Source organism: Actinia tenebrosa, unplaced genomic scaffold (genome assembly GCF_029948245.1).
Source record: "Actinia tenebrosa isolate PJP-AT-01 unplaced genomic scaffold, QUT_ActTen_1.0 PGA_scaffold9__36_contigs__length_13948895, whole genome shotgun sequence".
Taxonomy (NCBI): domain Eukaryota; kingdom Metazoa; phylum Cnidaria; class Anthozoa; order Actiniaria; family Actiniidae; genus Actinia; species Actinia tenebrosa.
The window spans coordinates 5,882,648-5,900,975 of record NW_028292586.1 but is presented as its reverse complement, the minus strand read 5'-3'; the positions used below and the strand labels follow the sequence as shown (position 1 = coordinate 5,900,975).

The window sequence follows — 18,328 nt, the reverse complement described above, 5'->3', positions numbered from 1 at the left end:
TTCAAACATTGTCGTTAAAGTCGACTCATCCACAGGGAAGACAGACTTTGAAGACGCGAAACCCAAAAGTGAAGTTATTTACACTTCCGGTTGACGTCGCCGTCGCAGATTTTGCAAATCTTAAAGTCCCTATTGTCTTTAAAAGGACGACTACGATCGTACTTCGTAGTTACAAAGATTTGAAAATGATATTTTTTCGTTAAAACAAAATTTCAAAATACAAAATCGAGAAAGAAGGCTTGCAGGTACCTCTGAAATATATTTGCTTTCAAAAATAGTTTGTGTTTAGTGAAAAAATAAAGGTTTTTTTCTCATGGCGAACAATTTTAAATTCGGCTCCATTTTGGTTGCTAGCGAAAGACGTGCATAGCAACATGGATTGGCCGAGTAGTGGCCTGAAACCTAATGTCCACAACGAAACAGCCGTGTCTCGCCAACGATTAAACCCCGATATGTTTTGAATAGACCGGCTGTGTTGATCGAAGCTCAATGTTCCGTAAACCGCTGTCCTTGGCGATTGCGAAACCTAAACTTTAGTTCCAAAATTATGATAAATATCGATCAAAACACAGAACCAATAACGCTCCAGTGTCTGCCTCTCGTAATGCTTGTGGCGAGCGTCGTAATAGTTTATTACGAGTTTTCTATATGCATTAATTATAGAATATGGATCTTTTAAAATATGCAAAAACCGGTCAACTGTCCAATTTTGTGTGTTTTGGAAAGGTTCAAGTCAAGAGCATAATTGGACAGTAAGACTTGGGGTATTAGTTTCTCGGACGTTCTTGAATCCATAGGTTGTTGTATCTCTGATTGCAGATGAAAGTATTATCAAAACAAAATCTCGAGCGACACTTTGACATAACAAGACCCCGTGAAATTGTCCAATGGATGTAAAGTAATATCAATCTGTCACAAACAAAGACAATCACCTAAAACAATAGCTAAAGGGCTGGTATTGGCGAGTGTAAATAAACTGTCAAGCTCGATCTTATTCTGGACGTCGAGTTAAATTCATACTTTTAAGGACTATCAATATTATTTTGATTTGTTATAAGTCTAAGTTGCATAGTATTAGGATTGTCTACATAAGATAATTATAAATCAGTTCTTCATTTAGAATATCAATTATTTCGGTAAAAATTTTTTAATCCCAATTAGTAAACATACTTAAGATCTGTCAAGTTGTCAATTAAAAGAATGTGTTGTGATTGGCTGATATTTTTATGTCTATTTGTAGCTCCTCCTTCAACTGAAGTTGAAAATGGCGGCAAACTTTGTAAACTCGAACAATAAACAAGGGATACAAAACACAAAACAGGAGAAAATTTGGCGTAAAGCATCGTAATTTTGATAATCCTTTTGTGGTTCTAATTTAATAGAGAAGAAGCTTTGACAAAAGGTTTTCTAATTCGGTTGTTTTACCAGCTAATTGAGCGCGGATTCAAACAAAGCCTTGCGTCATTTAGTGTTGTCGCTCATTGCCATGAGGAAAAAAAAGCTATCGAACTTAAAAAAACTTTACACGAGAGATGAGAGAGAAAGATTGAATGCAAATACTGATGTAAACTAGATAAAAATACTTTGTTCCCTGTCTTTAAAGAGTAAGAGCGCTTCGAAAATCTGTCAAAAACTTCGCGATTTTTAGCAGGTTTTTTTTTTCGTTTTTCAGCAGTGAGCACATATTGCGAAGCAGAAGTGTGAATGTCTAGAACCAACTACACCATATTAGAATGCATTAGGAATCTTAACCTTGGCCTCTAGACTAGCTTTTCTTGGCTGTCTCACCTGTCTGCGGTTTTTAGTTGAAGTCCGACAGAGTTCAATCAACCACAAACCATATGCATTGTTACGGCAGATTTTGATTGAAAACTTTACGGTAATATGGGCGGCATGTGCGAGCGCAGTGTTGTCAATGATAGTAATATGGGCGGCAAGTACCACCGCACAGTAACGGAGAGAGGGGTTACAAAATGGCCGCCATGCAGAAAAAGCTGGTAAGAAAAAAGAGGGATTCAAATTCGTTGTACTGAGCTTAAAAACATGATAGGCTTAACGAGATCTCCCAAAAGAGGGTTTCCATGGAAACACCCCTGGGTCAGCCACTGCCGCAGTGTTGTGACAAAGGAGCAATTTTGTACTCCACCATCTTTAATATTTACTTGAGCTCACGCTATTTTTTTTGCGAAAACCTTACTATTTGTTTGCACAGGAAGACCAATCAACATACTTATCTGTGCTCCCTTGGGACCGCAGTGTTGAACTCGCAGCGCACTGATTCTAAAAATAGCTTAAAGATTCGGACAGGCATTGCATTCTGTTTAACCGCTACGAGGATTATACGAACCGATTTTATCATTTTTACTTAAAGTTACAATAATAACCCATGTAAACTAAGATCAACTGCGATCGGCTGTGAAAATTATTTGCTGAAAGTAAACTTGTAACTTGTTTGTCCGAATTCCGCCTTTGTCTTCGTTTTTTAAGACGTCACGGTTGCGCTGGGCTATTGACAGAAATATGGTGACCAGCGCCGCGTAGTGCTGTGATTGACAGTATGGGCTGCAAGTAGAAGGGCCCTGATACCAAATACTAAATAACTCGAGAAGTTTAAACTTTATACCAAGCATAGGATTTTATAATATATACATATTGATTATTACACATAGACAAATAGTTATCTGAGAGGAAACAGGTTGTGTTCCTTCTATTATTTTCTACTAAAGATTGATAAGATTTTTTCAAACTTTTTCCTGTACAAAAAAGGAATCGTAAATATTCTTAATCGCGCGATGTGCACGAGTATTTTTGGTTGAGGTCTATCGCCAAAAAAGGCCAAACCAAATACAGCAAAGAAGTAATAGAAAAATAATAACACGATTTGTAAACATTAAATATTTTCGTAAATCTTATAAAAAGTGAAGTGATTTAAAAAGATAGCAATAAGAAGCTTTGCTAAGATATTTGCTAACTGAATAATCGCTTGTTAATCGTAAATTATACATCCTAAATTTTTTTTATATTTACCAATAATGTATACATTTTTTTCACACTAATATTTGATTTATAAAGACAGTGTTCATGTACGAGCGTGTAGCGTGAATTTAGATCATTAAAATTTTTCGTGACGTTATATCAGCTAGTTGCCAGGGTAACCTCATTGACGTCACTAAGGTCTTATTCTTTCCAAATATAAGATCCTTGAATCATACTTGAACCCGGGAATCCATTTTCAACGGCGGGTCTGTAGTTGCTAAGTAACCTACGCAAGTAATTTGGTTACCAAGCAACTAATTATGTTACCAAGCAACTAATTTAGTTACCAAGCAACTAATTTAGTTACCAAGCAACTAATTTAGTTACCAAGCAACTAATTTAGTTACCAAGCAACTAATTTAGTTACCAAGCAACTAATTTAGTTACCAAGCAACTAATTTAGTTACCAAGCAACTAATTTAGTTACCAAGCAACTAATTTAGTTACCAAGCAACGACACGATGTTGCCAAGCAACGTCAAGGGATTCCCTTAAAATAGTAATAATTCTATGCAATGATATTAAACTATGTACATCCTCGGTGAGGGACAGAACTAAGCGAGCTTCTGAGCAGCTTCATTTCTTCCACTTGTGTTCTTAGTTCTTGTAATTTCGTCTTGTAATCGTCAATAAATGATTGTTGTTTGTCTTTCTTGACCTTGAGCTGTGCATTCAACTGCTGAACATTTTTCTGTGAGAAATTTTCACGTAAGCGTTTTATTTCTTCCTGCAGCTCAGACAGTCGTGTGGCGTTTACTTGCTGAAGGTGTGGAATCTCTGACAAGATTCTGTCCACGCCATTTTTAGCACTGTTAATGCCCTGGCTAGCTTGTTCGGATGTAACACGAGCTACCTCACTTTCCTTCTTGGCAAAATCCGCACTTCGTGAATAGTTTTCTTCACAGGATTTGATTGGCTGTTTGATGATTTGACCAATATTTGATGTGCTTGTATTCTTTGAGATAAGTATTTCTGGAGTATGGGTGCTTGAATCGGCGTTACCTTGGAGAACAATGGCTTGAGAAAACACAGCTGAGACGATCTGGAAACAAGATAAAAAACATTTATGAATCTAAGAACTGGCCTCACGCGACACAAACACAGGGCTCAGAGGAAAAACGCTAGTGCGCCCACAAACAAGACGTTTGCGTCATTTGACTCCCACTACCAAGATGCTTCGCGAAGGTTCTTTCTTATTTAAATTCGTATTCCCTAATGAGAATTGTAAAACAATGGGTGCTAATCCAAGGGCGGATCCAGCCAAAATTTTAGGGGGGGGCTAATTGAGTTTAGGGGGGACTAAATGAGTTTTTTCCGTCAACACAACGGAAAACAATATAAAAAAACATCGTTTTTTTCTGCTGAAGGGGCGGGGGGGCTCCCCCCCCCCCCCCCCCCCATGGATCCGCCCTTGTAATCAACTGAACGAAAGAAAGTGCACAAGGGCGTCGCCATAATTTAAACGCCCTGTTAGTAACTCTTTTTCATACTGGACTGAGTTGCCTGTTGCTCAGGGTTAGCGCTAGCATTTTGTGCAGAATATTCAAGTGTTCCAGTCAAGGTCCGTGGAATTTCGAGGTCTTCATATTTTTGAAGTTGTGCATTCTTTATATTAGATTTGGTATTTTTGAATATTTAGACACTGATTCGAGGCTAACCCTGAGTAAATGAGTCTGTAATCAAGGAACACAGAGGTAATTTGGAACTCGAGACAAGTCGAGCAAAAGTCTGAGTGTTATATATACGTTTTACAGTCACTATGTCTTACCTTATTTTCTTCCTTTGATAGGTTCTGCACTTTCCTTGCCATTTCCAGACCATCAGTAGCTATATCCAATGCTGCCTGAATCGAAGCACTTATGTTCTGGGAATATTCTATAGCATAATTACTTGTCTCATTAGCTTGTTTAGACTTCTCAAGCGCGTGCTGCGCTAAATACTTCGATTCATTTGCTTTTGTCTCGAAATCATTCAAGATCTGCAACATCTCTTTCATGTCTTCGTGGGTCTTATTAGATAAGTCAACTGCTGCTTGCGCTTCTGCCTCGGCTCTACGGGCTTCGGCAAGCATTGCTGTTGCTCCTCCATCCATGGAAGTCACCCTAGATATAAGCACCTTGGTATCTCGAACAGCTTTTTCTACATTTGATATTAAGGTAGAATGATTCTGGTAAAGTTCTTTGACGACTTGTACCGCTTGGGTTGCATTATCGACGAGTTTTGTGGCATTATTTAGGATCTGCTGTACAGCAAGGCTGTTGTCCGGTTTCAGCGAATTAACATCCCTTAAAGCACGCTGTGCATTGGAGAGAACCACTGACGTGTTAGCGAACACCGCATACGCGCTATCATTCACCCTCACACCAAGTTCCTTAACAGCTTCTGTTTCTAACTTAAGTCTTCTTATCAGTTCTATATTAACTTGATGATCAGATGCTGTTGCTATGGAGATGCTATCAGCGTCTCTCACCAGTCCCTCAGCGGTCAGAGTTTTCCGTAAGATGTCTTGCCCAGTCTCATTCTGCTTGGCTGAGATTGTTGAGGCTTCATTAGCATACGTACCAAACCTGGGAACTAGTCCCGCAAGATATCCTTCTGTATCTTTCGTTTGGTTAGTAATCATAGAAATGCTAGAGCTCAGAAGCCTGTAAGCTTGTATGACCAAAGTCTGTGTCACCTTCATCAATTCCTCAGTCGTGTTCCTTTCCTTAGAAGCCTTGGTAGCCACGCCTTCTACTGACGTCACCCCTGACGTCACTTCCCCTTTCAGTACACTCTCCATGTAGTCCAAGCTTTTATTTAGATTGACAAGCTCGTCGTGTAGTTCTTTCTCGACGCCTGTAGAGTTCTGGGCTTTTAGGACCAGTTGTCGGACATTGTTCTTTGAAGTCTCGAGCCTCTTGGCAAACGTTTCGTCACCAATCCGTCCATTCCTCACGCGGTTCGTAGAATTCACAAGACCAGTGATGTTTGTCCTCAAGTCGTGCACAAATACTTGCAACAGCCGGTAGCATTCTGGACAATCTGTGTGAACAACAAATAAATTAAAAGGTCAATTGATTGATATTAGTCAGCTGAATGAATCTCAATACCAGCCTTCAATGAGGGGCAATTAATCCCCTCCTCAGCCCCCACCACGTGCGCAATCATCCACGTACATTTTCATAGTGAGATACTGATGCTTTTCAGGCAAGTACATTTGATGATGTCATCACAAGAGAATGGAATTAAGATACCCCATGAAAGAGTATATAGTGCATAGTCAAGTTGTTTGGGTAATCTAGTTATTCGATTTACTGTCTGTCTGTCTATCTGCTTTGTCTGTCTGTACGTCTGAGTGACAGACAGAGTAATTGACTACTGATTGACGGTATGAAAGTGTCTGTCCGTCCATCCGTCTGCCTGTCTGTCTGTCCGTCTGACAAACTAACTCATAAGGACTGAGTTTTTGATTCCCCTACTGAATGAGTGGACTGGATCACCAAATGATAAATTGACCGACTGACTGACCAACTGAGTGAATTACTGACCAAGCCCTTATTCATGTTTATAATCATGACTCACCTATGCAATGTCCCTTACTGTCATTGTAGGCATTTTCGTGGCATCGGTCGCACGTTCGACCCGTGATATCTGCTTTGCATACACACTGTCCAGTATCAGTAGACGCGTTAAGACCAGTTTGACATACCGTCTGGTTCCCGTACAAAGTGTTGGGCTCCAAGCAGCCACAAGCTAAATGTTGAAAAGAAAGGTATTAAAAGCGTCAGGAGGTGAAAAAAAAGTTGGTATCATGATGGCAAATATATCAATAGTAAGGATGGTGCTGCAATAAATGATAGCAAGATGGCTAAGATTACATAATAACTTATGAAGTTAGTAATGATAAATGATGAGAATTCATGATGGCGATGGTGGTGACGGCAGTCATTATGTCGAGCTCCTGCTAGTGATTATATGATGATGATTTAACAAATAATGATAATCATCGCGATGATGATGGTACTGATAATAATGGTAATGATTGTGATGATGGTAAATCTGATGGTAAATCTGATGGTAAATCTGATGGTAAGTCTGATGGTAAATCTGATGGTAAATCTGATGGTAAATCTGATGGTAAATCTGATGGTAAATCTGATGGTAAATCTGATGGTAAATCTGATGATGATGATAAAGGGGATGAAAGATGACTAATCAGAGTGAAAGTGATGACGAAGTTCAAGAAAACAGGTGCAATATTGCGCCGTGTGCACGCTTCTTGAAACTTTCTTCTACATGTCCCAGTGAACAATCCAATCAGAGCCCAATATTGCAAGCAAGCAGGTAACATAAACGAGGCAGATGAGAGTGCTTTCACGAAAATATTGCGCCGTAAAACGTTTTTCGCAACGCATGGTGGCACACAAGTTTCAGCCAAAAGTTCCGATGCATGTAACAGGGCCTTAAGAGGCAACTTACGTGAACATCCCCTAGGATTTCCTTGCAGATAAAGTCCATAGTACCCTGGGAAACACCGAGTACAGTCAGTGTCTGTGCTGTTGTCAACATTAGGTTCACAGAGTTCACACTTATTTCCCTCAGTACCAATCCTACAGTTTTTACACGTGCCATTTTCTGGATCACATTCTATGGATCTGTTAGTGCAGCTACATAGTTCACAGCCATATGAAAATCTGGATGTGTTGTGTGCTGGCGCAGAACTAATACGTGTGTAACCTGAGGAAGTACGAAACTAGATCAGTAATGTTGGGAAGAGGGAAAGAAAAGAAGGGAATGAACGATAACGAAATAAAAATATGTGGGAACAAAGATAGTGGAATGAGAAAAGAATAAAAAAGAAGAGAATAATGGGTTGGTGGATGAATTTATATTGGTTGGTTGGTTCGATCAGTTTTTGGGTGGATAGATAGCTAGGTGGGTGGGTGGGTGGGTGGGTGGGTGGATAGATAGATGGATTGTTTGATGGATAGATAGGTGGGTTGGTGGGTGGATAGATAGGTGGGTGGGTGGGCGGAAAGATAGGTGTGTTGGTGGATAGATAGATAGGTGAGTTGGTGGGTGGATGTATGGATATTGGTTGGATCGATTGTTGGATGGACGTAAGCATGGATTGGTTAATGGTGGAGTTTTGAAATAGAGGAACTAGTTTAGATCAATGGATAAAACAATGACATAAAATAAAGAATAAATAAAACAGACCTTCTCCACAAAGTTCACACGAAAGTCCTGTGAATTTTTCATCTTGGCAAGTACAGTTTTCAACATTTCCAGCAGGCTCTCCTATTGTTCCTTGAACTGCCATATGCAGCTTTGCTTCTGACAGGGTTAAACTCCCATTTGTATAAAATTCCCCAACGATCTTCATTGTGAAAATGTCCGACAACGCTTTTTGTAATTGCCTTGCACTGACCATGGTCGATGCATAAGCTTCATGAAGACGTACATAATAATAAGTAATATTAATAGAAGAAGGAGGTTGTAGAGGAAAACTTATTGTTATTCCTATTCTTGATTCAACATTGAGAGACCAGTTTGCTTTGACACTGCTCGCACCAGTGTAAGTCAGATTGAAAGTGATTAGTTCACCATAAGATCTGAGATGATATCTCTTGAAATCTTCTGGAAGGGTAAGTGACTGTCGTGCAGGGGGGCTAAATCTCAAGGAGAGTTTTTGTGCATCTTGTTCGAATTTTGAGATGCCTTGTCTTTCTCCAAGAGCCCATCCATCGTCTGAACCTGGAGAAGATGTAATGAAGCTTTTAACAAAGCCTTTCGCAGAGCTGCAGTTTCCAGATCTATCAAAACAGAAGCAAGGAGTACAGCCATGTGGGTTGTTCACATCTCTATTGTATGTGCTAGGTTTGCACTCATCACATTTGAAGCCCAATACATTCTTCTTGCAGGTGCATTCACCAGTTTCTAGATGACACTGTAGAGTACTAGACCCTGCTTGATCACAGTTGCAAGATCTAAGAATAACATAAAATATGCATTAGTCAAAATTATTATAATTATCAAATGCTGGTCTGTGCTTAGAGGATGGACCACCTTCATTAAACCCTGAAACAACCTCTGAACTGTTCAAAACTGTTCTTCTCCACAGAGTTCACAAGAAAGTCCTGTGAATCTTTCATCTTCACATTTCCATCATTAGTCATATGACAATTATAAGCTGATCTCGTGGTTAGAGGATTGACCATCTTCATTGAACCCTGAAATAACCCCAGAGCTGTTCAAAGTCAGGCCACAGATAATTCAAATCAATGGAGAGCCCCAACAAACTCTACTTACATGTGATGAGGGGTCCAGGAATCTAAACTAGATACTCTAGAGGTAAGAGAGGAGTTTTTTACCACTACACCACCCTTGATTATCTGACAAGTTTTTCTCCCTCCACAAAAGAAATTCTGATTTAAACTTAGATTAAAACTATTACAACTATCACTCCCAGTACAGGGCTCTTCTGTGAGGTTCACTCCACAAGCACTACCACTACATTCTATATTTTTATACAACATACATCACTCAACTCACATGTTGATTTTTATGGAGGAAGGAAACCGGAGAACCCAGAGAAAACTTTTGTGGCAAGGGAGAGAACAACATGTCAATCAAACTATGATCCAGTCTGAGCCGGGGCTCGAACCTAGACCACTGCGCCACCCATGCCATCCACCAAAATTAATAAATAATTTATTAATGAAAAAAAATATTTCTTAATGGGTATGGCAGATGAGAAGCTAATCTGTAGAATCACTGTCACATTCCTCCCCACATGGAGGGTGTGTGAAGGATAAGTACTTACTGGCATCCTGTTGACGTGTAGTTATAAAAGCCATGATTACACTCATCGCATTTGTCACCTCTAGTACTGTTCTTACAAGGACACTTTCCTGTATCACCATCACACTGCATGTCGGCAGAGCCACTTGCATTGCACTTGCATTCCACGCATCCCTTACCAGTATTAAAGCCATAGTATGTGTGGTTGCACCTGCTACAGGCTCTGGTGATGACGCCAGGTCTACAGGGGCACTGACCAGTGACTGCATCACAAACTAAATGATGTGACCCAAGAGAACTGCAGTCGCAAGCTTGAATAGAAAAACAAACATGCTTAGTTTAAAGGTTCTGGGTACCTATTTCAAAACGTAATACAGTATTCCTGTAGATCCCAATTACAAGCTCTTATTATACACATATTTTAAGGGTTTTGGGGTGTACTTATAATCAAGGTGGGGAGGGGGCTCTCGAAGGCTGAAAGGGAGGAAAATATTTTTTATAAACAAAAACAAAATGTTTAATCCTGTCTAATTCAATCGAATAACAGCGTTCATGCAAAAACAGCTGTAAGAGTTTTGAAATGTAAAGGGCGCACAGAAAAAACTATAATCTAAGAAATGTCAATATACCATGAGGCTCGGCAGTGAATGAATATAATCAAGGTTTTTCTTTTTCACTGAATAGCTCAACACTAGTCTACTAAATGAGTCTCTCTTACCTGTGCAGCCTTCAGATGTAAAGTTGTAGTATCCTGGCATACACTGGTCACATGATTGTCCCGTCACGCCAGGCTTACATTGACACTGGCCTCCTTGCTTGTCACAGAAGGTGTTTGGTATTGACCCGACACTGTTACACTGACAGGCTGTGAAGAAAACAATGGCAGTATGAATATTTGCCTCACTTAATAACAGGGGCTGCAGAAGGGGTGGGGCAGGGGGGTTACATCCCCCACCTTTTTCCCTTTTCCCATACTAGTCTCAATCTTAGCCCCCCACTTTTTGGGGTGCTCCACAGCGCTGAATAACCAGTGGCCAACAAACTTGTAGCATATCAGCGAATAGACTGTCCCTGAATTAGTCAAATACTAGCGTTCCTTGATTACAGACTCGTTTATACAGCATTAGCCTCATTTTGGTGTGTGAATATTTGTGAATATAAAAACAGTAAAGTAAAGCATGTACAGCTTCAATGACACAAACGCTTTGAAATTTCACAGACTTTTACAGGAACGCAAGAATATTAAATACAAAATGAAGGCTAATCCTATAGAACAGAGAATTCAAAACTATTTAAATTAATGGAATTTCAAAGTTGATTTTACAAGATAGGAAATATAATTCTCATACTCATGAATATTTAATGAGGAGAAAACAAAGCAAATCACTACTGTGACGGTGGTTTGGAAATGGGTTCTTAATTTGCATTAAATTTCGTAAACTTTTTCTTTGATTTTCTCCAAGAAATATTCATGAGTTTGAGAAGTAATATCAAACACTTGAGAGAGTTCTTCCTCCGATTTCCAAACACCTCAAAGTCAGTTAAAAAAACTCGGCTGCGCCTCGATTTTTCAACTCACTTTTCGGTGTTTGGAAATCGGAGGAAGAACTCTCTTGCGTGTTTGAAATATTACATTGCAATTATTCATTGAGTAAAAATGTGTCCACTTACGCAGTGCTCCATCCAGAACTTCTGTCATTACAGAGAATGTGACATTTTCACAAACTGGTAGACTTTGATTTGTAGCAACTATGGATGTTGCATTTACCCAGCAACCATGAATGGTGCTTGCGTCAATTCCATGAGCGTGACCCTCTTTTGAAGCTATATCGTATATCTTGGTTTCATTTATCAGAGGAAGCAGTATCAAGGAGTCCAGCTGAATTGATGAATCCATCACAGTAGTAAATGAAACATTGAAGCTATATTCTTGACCTTTGCAGATATCGATAACACTATTTGACCTCCACGCTGTGCCGTTACCCTTTTGAAGACCTCTGATTGATTCAGTACTACTTGTAAAAGCTGCGCAACCAACAGTATCTTTACCCACTATCTTCATCTGCAGGTCACCAATACTGTCCGCCGCAGATGTATACCTTAAAACAGCATATCCCTTAAATGTTGTATTACTCTTGAAATTCAAATTAACAAACTGTTTGCTGGAGATCTTGGCATAACCTGTCCCAGTGAAGTACTTGTTTAGGTCTTCAGTGTTTGCAGTGTACTGGTAGGTACCCTCTGATTGCTCGGCTTCTATTTTAAAGTGGGTTAAACTGCCAGTATAGTACCCTTGAGGTACTAATGTACAGCGAGTACCCTGGATATTTCTCCTGCATTCACAAGTTCCTAGAAAATGTAGAAAGCAATAAATTCAGAACCCTGGTTTAAAAGCATAAATTCAATTCTACTTTTAAATTTACCAATCTTTTTTATTCTACAATTAGTACATAATGTTAAAGGACGTTTTTTTAGGAACATTACGTCAGAGGAATTTTAGGGTATAAAATTCCACTTTTCAAGATATTGTAGAAACAAATTAATGTTAAGTAATATTTTTCCATACATTGTATTTTTTTCCTCCCTTGACTGCCAAAAAATCCTTTTTTTCCACATATGCTATTTTCAAGTCGAAACCACTTTTGCTGAAATCCAGAGGTAATAAAGGACAGCACTAGTTAATTTAAACAAAGACCTTTTTCTGAGTTGGTAAACAAGGTGCATTGTGATCTAGCATTTGTTCATCTTATATGGTGTTGTTCATACCCAAGCTAGACCATAATGCACCATGTTTGCTCAAATCCAGACAATGTCTATGAGCATTGATCACATTACCATATATTTTGTTACATAATCCTGATGTCGAACCACCATAGTCACAATCACACCTCAGGCAATCTTCAGAAATATTTTTGGGGAACTTATAATAACCATCTTTACATCTTGAGCACATTCGCTGGTCAATGTTAGGTTTACAATGACACTGGCCTGTGACTTGTTCACAGTTGAGGGATCCATTTACTGTCCCTGTCTCCACACATTTACATGCTGTAAATAAACAACATAATAACGTAAGAATTGGTATAAATTATTAATAATCAATCTTTTTATAAATGTGTCGTAGTAGATAATTCTATCAATTCTAATCCTTGACTCCGACGAAGGACTAACGTTCGAAACGTCAGTCTACTACCTTTCCTGCTTACTGTGATAAAATTATCTACTACAACACACTTGTTTCAACTAAAAAACACTGACGCAGTCCAAACTAGTTCCAAAACTAGTCGTTAACTACAACCTTTTTATAAAAATAACTTTATTCTAGAATGTGTAATGATTGGTCAAAAGGTATCCAATAGTTTCACCGACGCTCTAAGCTTCAGCTACTGAGGATCACCTACATATCAAATACACTATAAAGCCTTATCTATGAAGGATGAGACATTAAATATACTGTCAAAAAGGGGGAAAAAATTTTGTGTCAAGATAGAAAGTTTTATATGAATGTTAAGGCAAATAAAGCAAGAGAAACATCGTGATGGCTTAAGATGTGAACAAATAACTGTGTGACAACAAAATCGTGTTAGGGCTTGTCAATGAAAACCCACAAAATACCTGATTTGTGTATTACAAATATTTGAAACATTACCAATGTTTTGAAATTTCACAGCCTTTTAATGGTATCTGTGAAAAGCCGACTTATAAAGGCGACTAAGCCTCTGCAAATAAGTCTTTGGTCTTCAAAAACACTGGTATGCATCTATTAATGCTAACTGGTGTATAGGTTAAATGTTACCTGTACAATGTCCTTGCGGATCATTTGTATATCCATAGTAAGTGTCAACGCATCTGTCACACTGTCGTCCAGTTACATTATGCCGACACTCACACTGCCCATTGGTTTGGTTACAAGTTCCATTGTTTATGATGCCTTCCATGTAACAGTCACATGCTAAAAGAGAAAATAACAATCAAGGGAAATGTTTAACACATATCAGAAGCTTTGAATTTTCCTAAAACAACAATGTAAAATTGTCTTCCTTTTTTGTGTACTTTATCAAACTGCATTTCAAAGAAAAAGAACTTTAAAGGATTAGGGAGAGTTTGTAAGCAAAGGTTGCGTTAGCATAGCAACTACCTGGGGGGTACTCCGCCAGGATTTGGGTAGGGGTGTTCCGCTGGGATTCTGAAAGGGGTACCCTGTTTATGACAAAAAAACTCAATCTTGTGGACCCTGTTTATGACAAAAGATATAATCAATTGCACTGAGTTCCTGTTTCAATTATCATATCATCTCGCTATCGTTTTTTTACGACCATAATGACCAGTTTATGAAAGTAGAATCCCTGAATATGACAGGAAACTCAGGAAGAACTTGGAACTTGAGTGAAATTACATACCCTGTTTATGACAAGAAGCTCAAAAACCATACCCTGTTCAGCAGATCATTCCCGTATAGTCCATATATGGGAGTACCCCCGGGAGCAACTACAACTTCTACTAGAATTTCATTATTATTAATTTTATTAGAAATAATTGGGCTTTAAAATCAAAGGTATTTTACTTATGATACAAAAGTTAATTCATTAAGAAGTTGCTTGTTTAGCGGTCATTAGTCATTAACAATGAACACCATTTTTACTTCTTTTTCAAAAAAAAAATGTTTGTCTTACCTGGACACACCAGAGGATGGTTTAAAGGTAGACTAGTGTTGCGGTAGAACTTGTCCTGACACTCATGACAGAAATACCCAGCCGTGTTGTGCTTACAGTCTTCACACACACCAAAACCAAGATCTTTGTTGAATGCACATGCATCTGCATGATCATTACATTCACATCCTGGTAAAATATCACAAAACTACATCAAGTAACAAGACTGGTTGGTTGTTTTATATTTTTAGAGAACGGGGATACCCTTTTTTTAGCTGGGATACCTGTGGCAATAGAACTAAGGATTTAAAAGAGATATAGGCAACTGGAAACTTACATTAAAAACTTAGTCACCAAAGACAAAATTTTGGTAGTCCATTGGTACAGTAAATCCTGTTGTTGATATTCAATAAATTTTCTATAAAATTTGCTATCTATTTCAATCCAAGCACCCTTCACTTTTTTAGGGTACTAAAGGTTATTTTATTATTTCAAAAGGAAAGGAAAGACTAGAATTTCCTTTCACACGATTATTTCATTCAAAAATTTAAAAAATTTTTTGCATTTTTTGATTTTCATATTTTGATATTTTACGCCATATAATGGAATAGAATTTCAATATATCATTACTATCATTTATAGGGGTACAATTAAGTCACTTATATCATTGACCCCGGTATCTGTTTAGCATTTTGAAGATTTGTGGCCAATTACTTTGACAGGTCTTCTTTACATCATCGAGCGAAAAAAAAACAAATTAAAGCAAAATATATTGAGTCCAGGGTTAAAGTTTCGTTTTCTTGTGTTTAAATAAAGCACAACAAAAGCTCTATTAGTGAGAGTATGTAATATAATGAATTAAAAGTTTTGAGATGTGAAATAAAGGAATAAATTTGAGGGTGGAAAAGACAAATGTGGGATAACGTGGGATATTATCTATATCAGCTGTCAACGTTTGAAAATAAACGTCAAAAAAAGTAAAGTACGCCAGATGTTTGGAACATTTGAACAAACATGAAAAATCTTCTAAAATATGAGCGATATTAAAATCTACGAATGACCGAGAGTTTTTTACCTTAGAAAATTAATATAGATTAAAGCTATGAAGATATGAAAAGAATTTGAAGATTTGTTATCGGGATAAGATTATAAAATGTCGCAAAGTTTTGTGAAGTGAATTTGTTATTACAGTGAGATACTCGAACCGTGAAAACTTATTTATTTTCAGGTTATTTTTATATCCTTAACTTTTTACTGTTTCTAACTTATTAAAATAGGTATTGAGTTCACAACGAGTGATCAACATAAATCTGATCTCGATTGGTATGATTTACAGCATGTATTTTACGAAAGTTACGAAATCTTGAAGTGTTCATGGTGCGAGTGTCGTCGCTGTAAATTATTATATTTTTATTTTACTTACTTTCACAAGGATTTGGTTCGTATTTGGAGGTAGCGGGCTGCCAAGTACGGTTGTTATAAAGAGGTAGACATCGTTCACAATCAAACCCATCAGTATTATGCAAGCACTCGCATTTCGTAGTATTAGAAATAGAATTGTTACCATAATCACAGTATCGTGCATGGCCATAGCACTTGCATCGGCCTATAATACTGAGATCAGATATAGCATAGTAGAACTGATTTAAAATATCCTCTGTTTTTCCACCATTTTCCAACCCGTTAGTACCGGGATACTCTAGACGAATTCTCAAGTCAGTAGTGTGAAGGTATTCTTGAATAAATGGATGAAAAAAGTCTGCCTCTTCGTCATAACGGGTTTTGAAGTCGAAGAACACTTTCCCACCTCTCTGGGGCGAGATCAAGCTATATTTTTCAGTGCAAAATGGTTTAGAATCGTTTAATCTCATTTCTAGTGGATCAGTAGTTTCCATATTGAAACGTTGCTCACAATTTGAAGCATAGTACTGTAAAGTTATCCACGATCGGCCCCAATCACTGGACTTCTCCAAAATCATTTGAAGTGGACGAGGTGACTCGAAGGTTAACGCCAGTAGACCAGTCATATCGAAACTCTTACTAAAGCTCAAAGTGATGTTGACTTGTAAGCTTTCTGTTGGGTGAGTTTGGTGCCATTTCCACCAAGTTTCTGATTGCCACCACTTTGTCGGGCTCGTACTCTTATCAACGATGTATTTCGCGGGATGACTGTCGTCACTATTCGAACTGTTGCATTTGAAGCAACCATTCATCGGCTTTAGTCTGCAGTAAGTCTCTGGCGGAGTTCCACAAGTACTTGTAGCAGTGATCCTAGCATTGTGGAGCTTAGCGATGTCCCAGTGGCCGGGAATACAAACTATATGTTCACTTTTTGCTTCTGGACCGTCGAAACATTCAGCTATGACATTCTTGGTCCCAAGGAGAGCAACTACCACGACTACAAGGCTAAACATACTGACTTCTGCAAGTCAACAAACGATCTTCGTCCTCTCGCCGCGAAGTATAGGCCTTTGATTTCTACAGCTGATCCTTCCAGAGAGTAGAGGAATCCTTCTTTGTAGTTTATCAGCTGAATCGAAATTATTAATTCAAACGGAGTTCACACAAAAGTACGGTTTATTAGAGAACAAGGCACGCGAGTACTTCACTCTTCATTGGCTTGCGTTGTTATGCTGGTTGTCATGGAGACACATCCCTTTAATCAATTTAAATTCACCGTATAACGTAACGGACAGAATATACTTTAAACATTTTGTCATTTACTTAGTAATGCAACTTCAAAAACAAAAGACTTCTGCTACATAACACCGCTAATCTCAAAAACCAGATAAAATAATAATCTGATCTCAAAAGATAAATTAAAATCATTAAAGAAACGAAATATTTTCTTGGACGCCGTCTGTCAGAGGTAAAGATTTCTATAAGTTCAAGACAAACAAAGATTTCTTGAGGGATGGCGTTTTTTTAATAGCACAAGACAATTAGTTTTTCTTGATATCAACAATGTTAACCTCTGTGTATTCATAGTCTAAGAGGAGTGCCGCACTCAAGAATACTTCAATAAGAATCGAGTCGTTATTCATGCATAATGAAAAGTTTTGCTGGTCCAACATTCCATTGCGAGAAAATATCAGTTTAGATTTTAGCACCGAAGGGGGCCGGGCAGGTGTAGGGTGAACACCGTATACCGACGAATAAATATCATATATTTGCCTTCTTTTGCAATGGAGTTTATCAGGCTATTAGATGAAAAGAAAAGAAAAAAAAAAAAAAAAAAAAAAAAACTTAAGGCAGCAGTGTTGCAGCAGTGTTTCTAAGGTTCTCAATCAGTCTTTCTCTTCTCTTCTCTTCTCTTCTCTTCTCTTCTCTCCTCTTGTCTCGTCTTCTTTTCCTTTCCTTTCCTTCCTTCCTTTCTTAACTTATTTCATATATCTTTTCAATTGCATGATTGTATACAGCTATTTTATTGTGAGACCTTGACCAGTATAAAATAACATGTTTGGTTAAGCGGTGAGAGAAAGGAGTTAAATCAGTTTAATAAAAGAGACGTTTATATTATTTAAAATTCAGTACTTTATTTAAATCAAAGACTTTATTTTATTGTATTAATGGAGTTGACTTCAATAAGTTTATACAACGAAACAAAACTAGCTTGCACATAATAAGCTTACATAACATAGCATTACATAACATAAGCCTTTTAGTACATATCAATTAGATTAATTTACACCTATTTTCATTATTTAAAGGGGCACTTGGATGAAAACGTCCCGATTTTTGAAAGTCCGAATAATTGATGTATTTGAGAATAATATGACTCAATTATAATTATGAAAATCAGATTAGTGAAAAGTTTAGCCAGGGAGCCACTCGCTGTTGAGATATTTTGTGTTA

The 18,328-nt window shown here is 37.9% G+C and overlaps 1 protein-coding gene across 1 annotated transcript; it reads right to left on the bottom strand.

Annotated features, from left to right (window-relative positions):
• Window positions 1-2,601: 2,601 nt before the first annotated feature.
• On the bottom strand, window positions 2,602-17,112 carry LOC116289011 (uncharacterized). Its single transcript, XM_031695882.2, has 12 exons — window positions 15,897-17,112; window positions 14,495-14,662; window positions 13,618-13,773; window positions 12,657-12,869; window positions 11,493-12,170; window positions 10,540-10,686; window positions 9,844-10,132; window positions 8,238-9,007; window positions 7,497-7,754; window positions 6,600-6,770; window positions 4,804-6,059; window positions 2,602-4,077 (listed from the first exon to the last, which is right to left on the bottom strand). Exons 1-12 carry the CDS (start codon window positions 16,885-16,887, stop codon window positions 3,562-3,564), a joined length of 5,613 nt encoding a protein of 1,870 aa, XP_031551742.2. The 5' UTR covers window positions 16,888-17,112; the 3' UTR covers window positions 2,602-3,561.
• Window positions 17,113-18,328: the final 1,216 nt, after the last annotated feature.

Excerpts from the sequence above, each read along its gene's own strand:
- LOC116289011 (XM_031695882.2), bottom strand. The coding sequence starts at position 16,887 with ATGTTTAGCCTTGTAGTCGTGGTAGTTGCTCTCCTTGGGACCAAGAAT. Across the intron at positions 12,870-13,617 it reads TCCGCAAGGACATTGTACAG|CATGTAAATGTGTGGAGACA; the intron begins GTAACATTTAAC and ends GTTTATTTACAG. Across the intron at positions 6,771-7,496 it reads AAATCCTAGGGGATGTTCAC|CTTGTGGCTGCTTGGAGCCC; the intron begins GTAAGTTGCCTC and ends TTCAACATTTAG.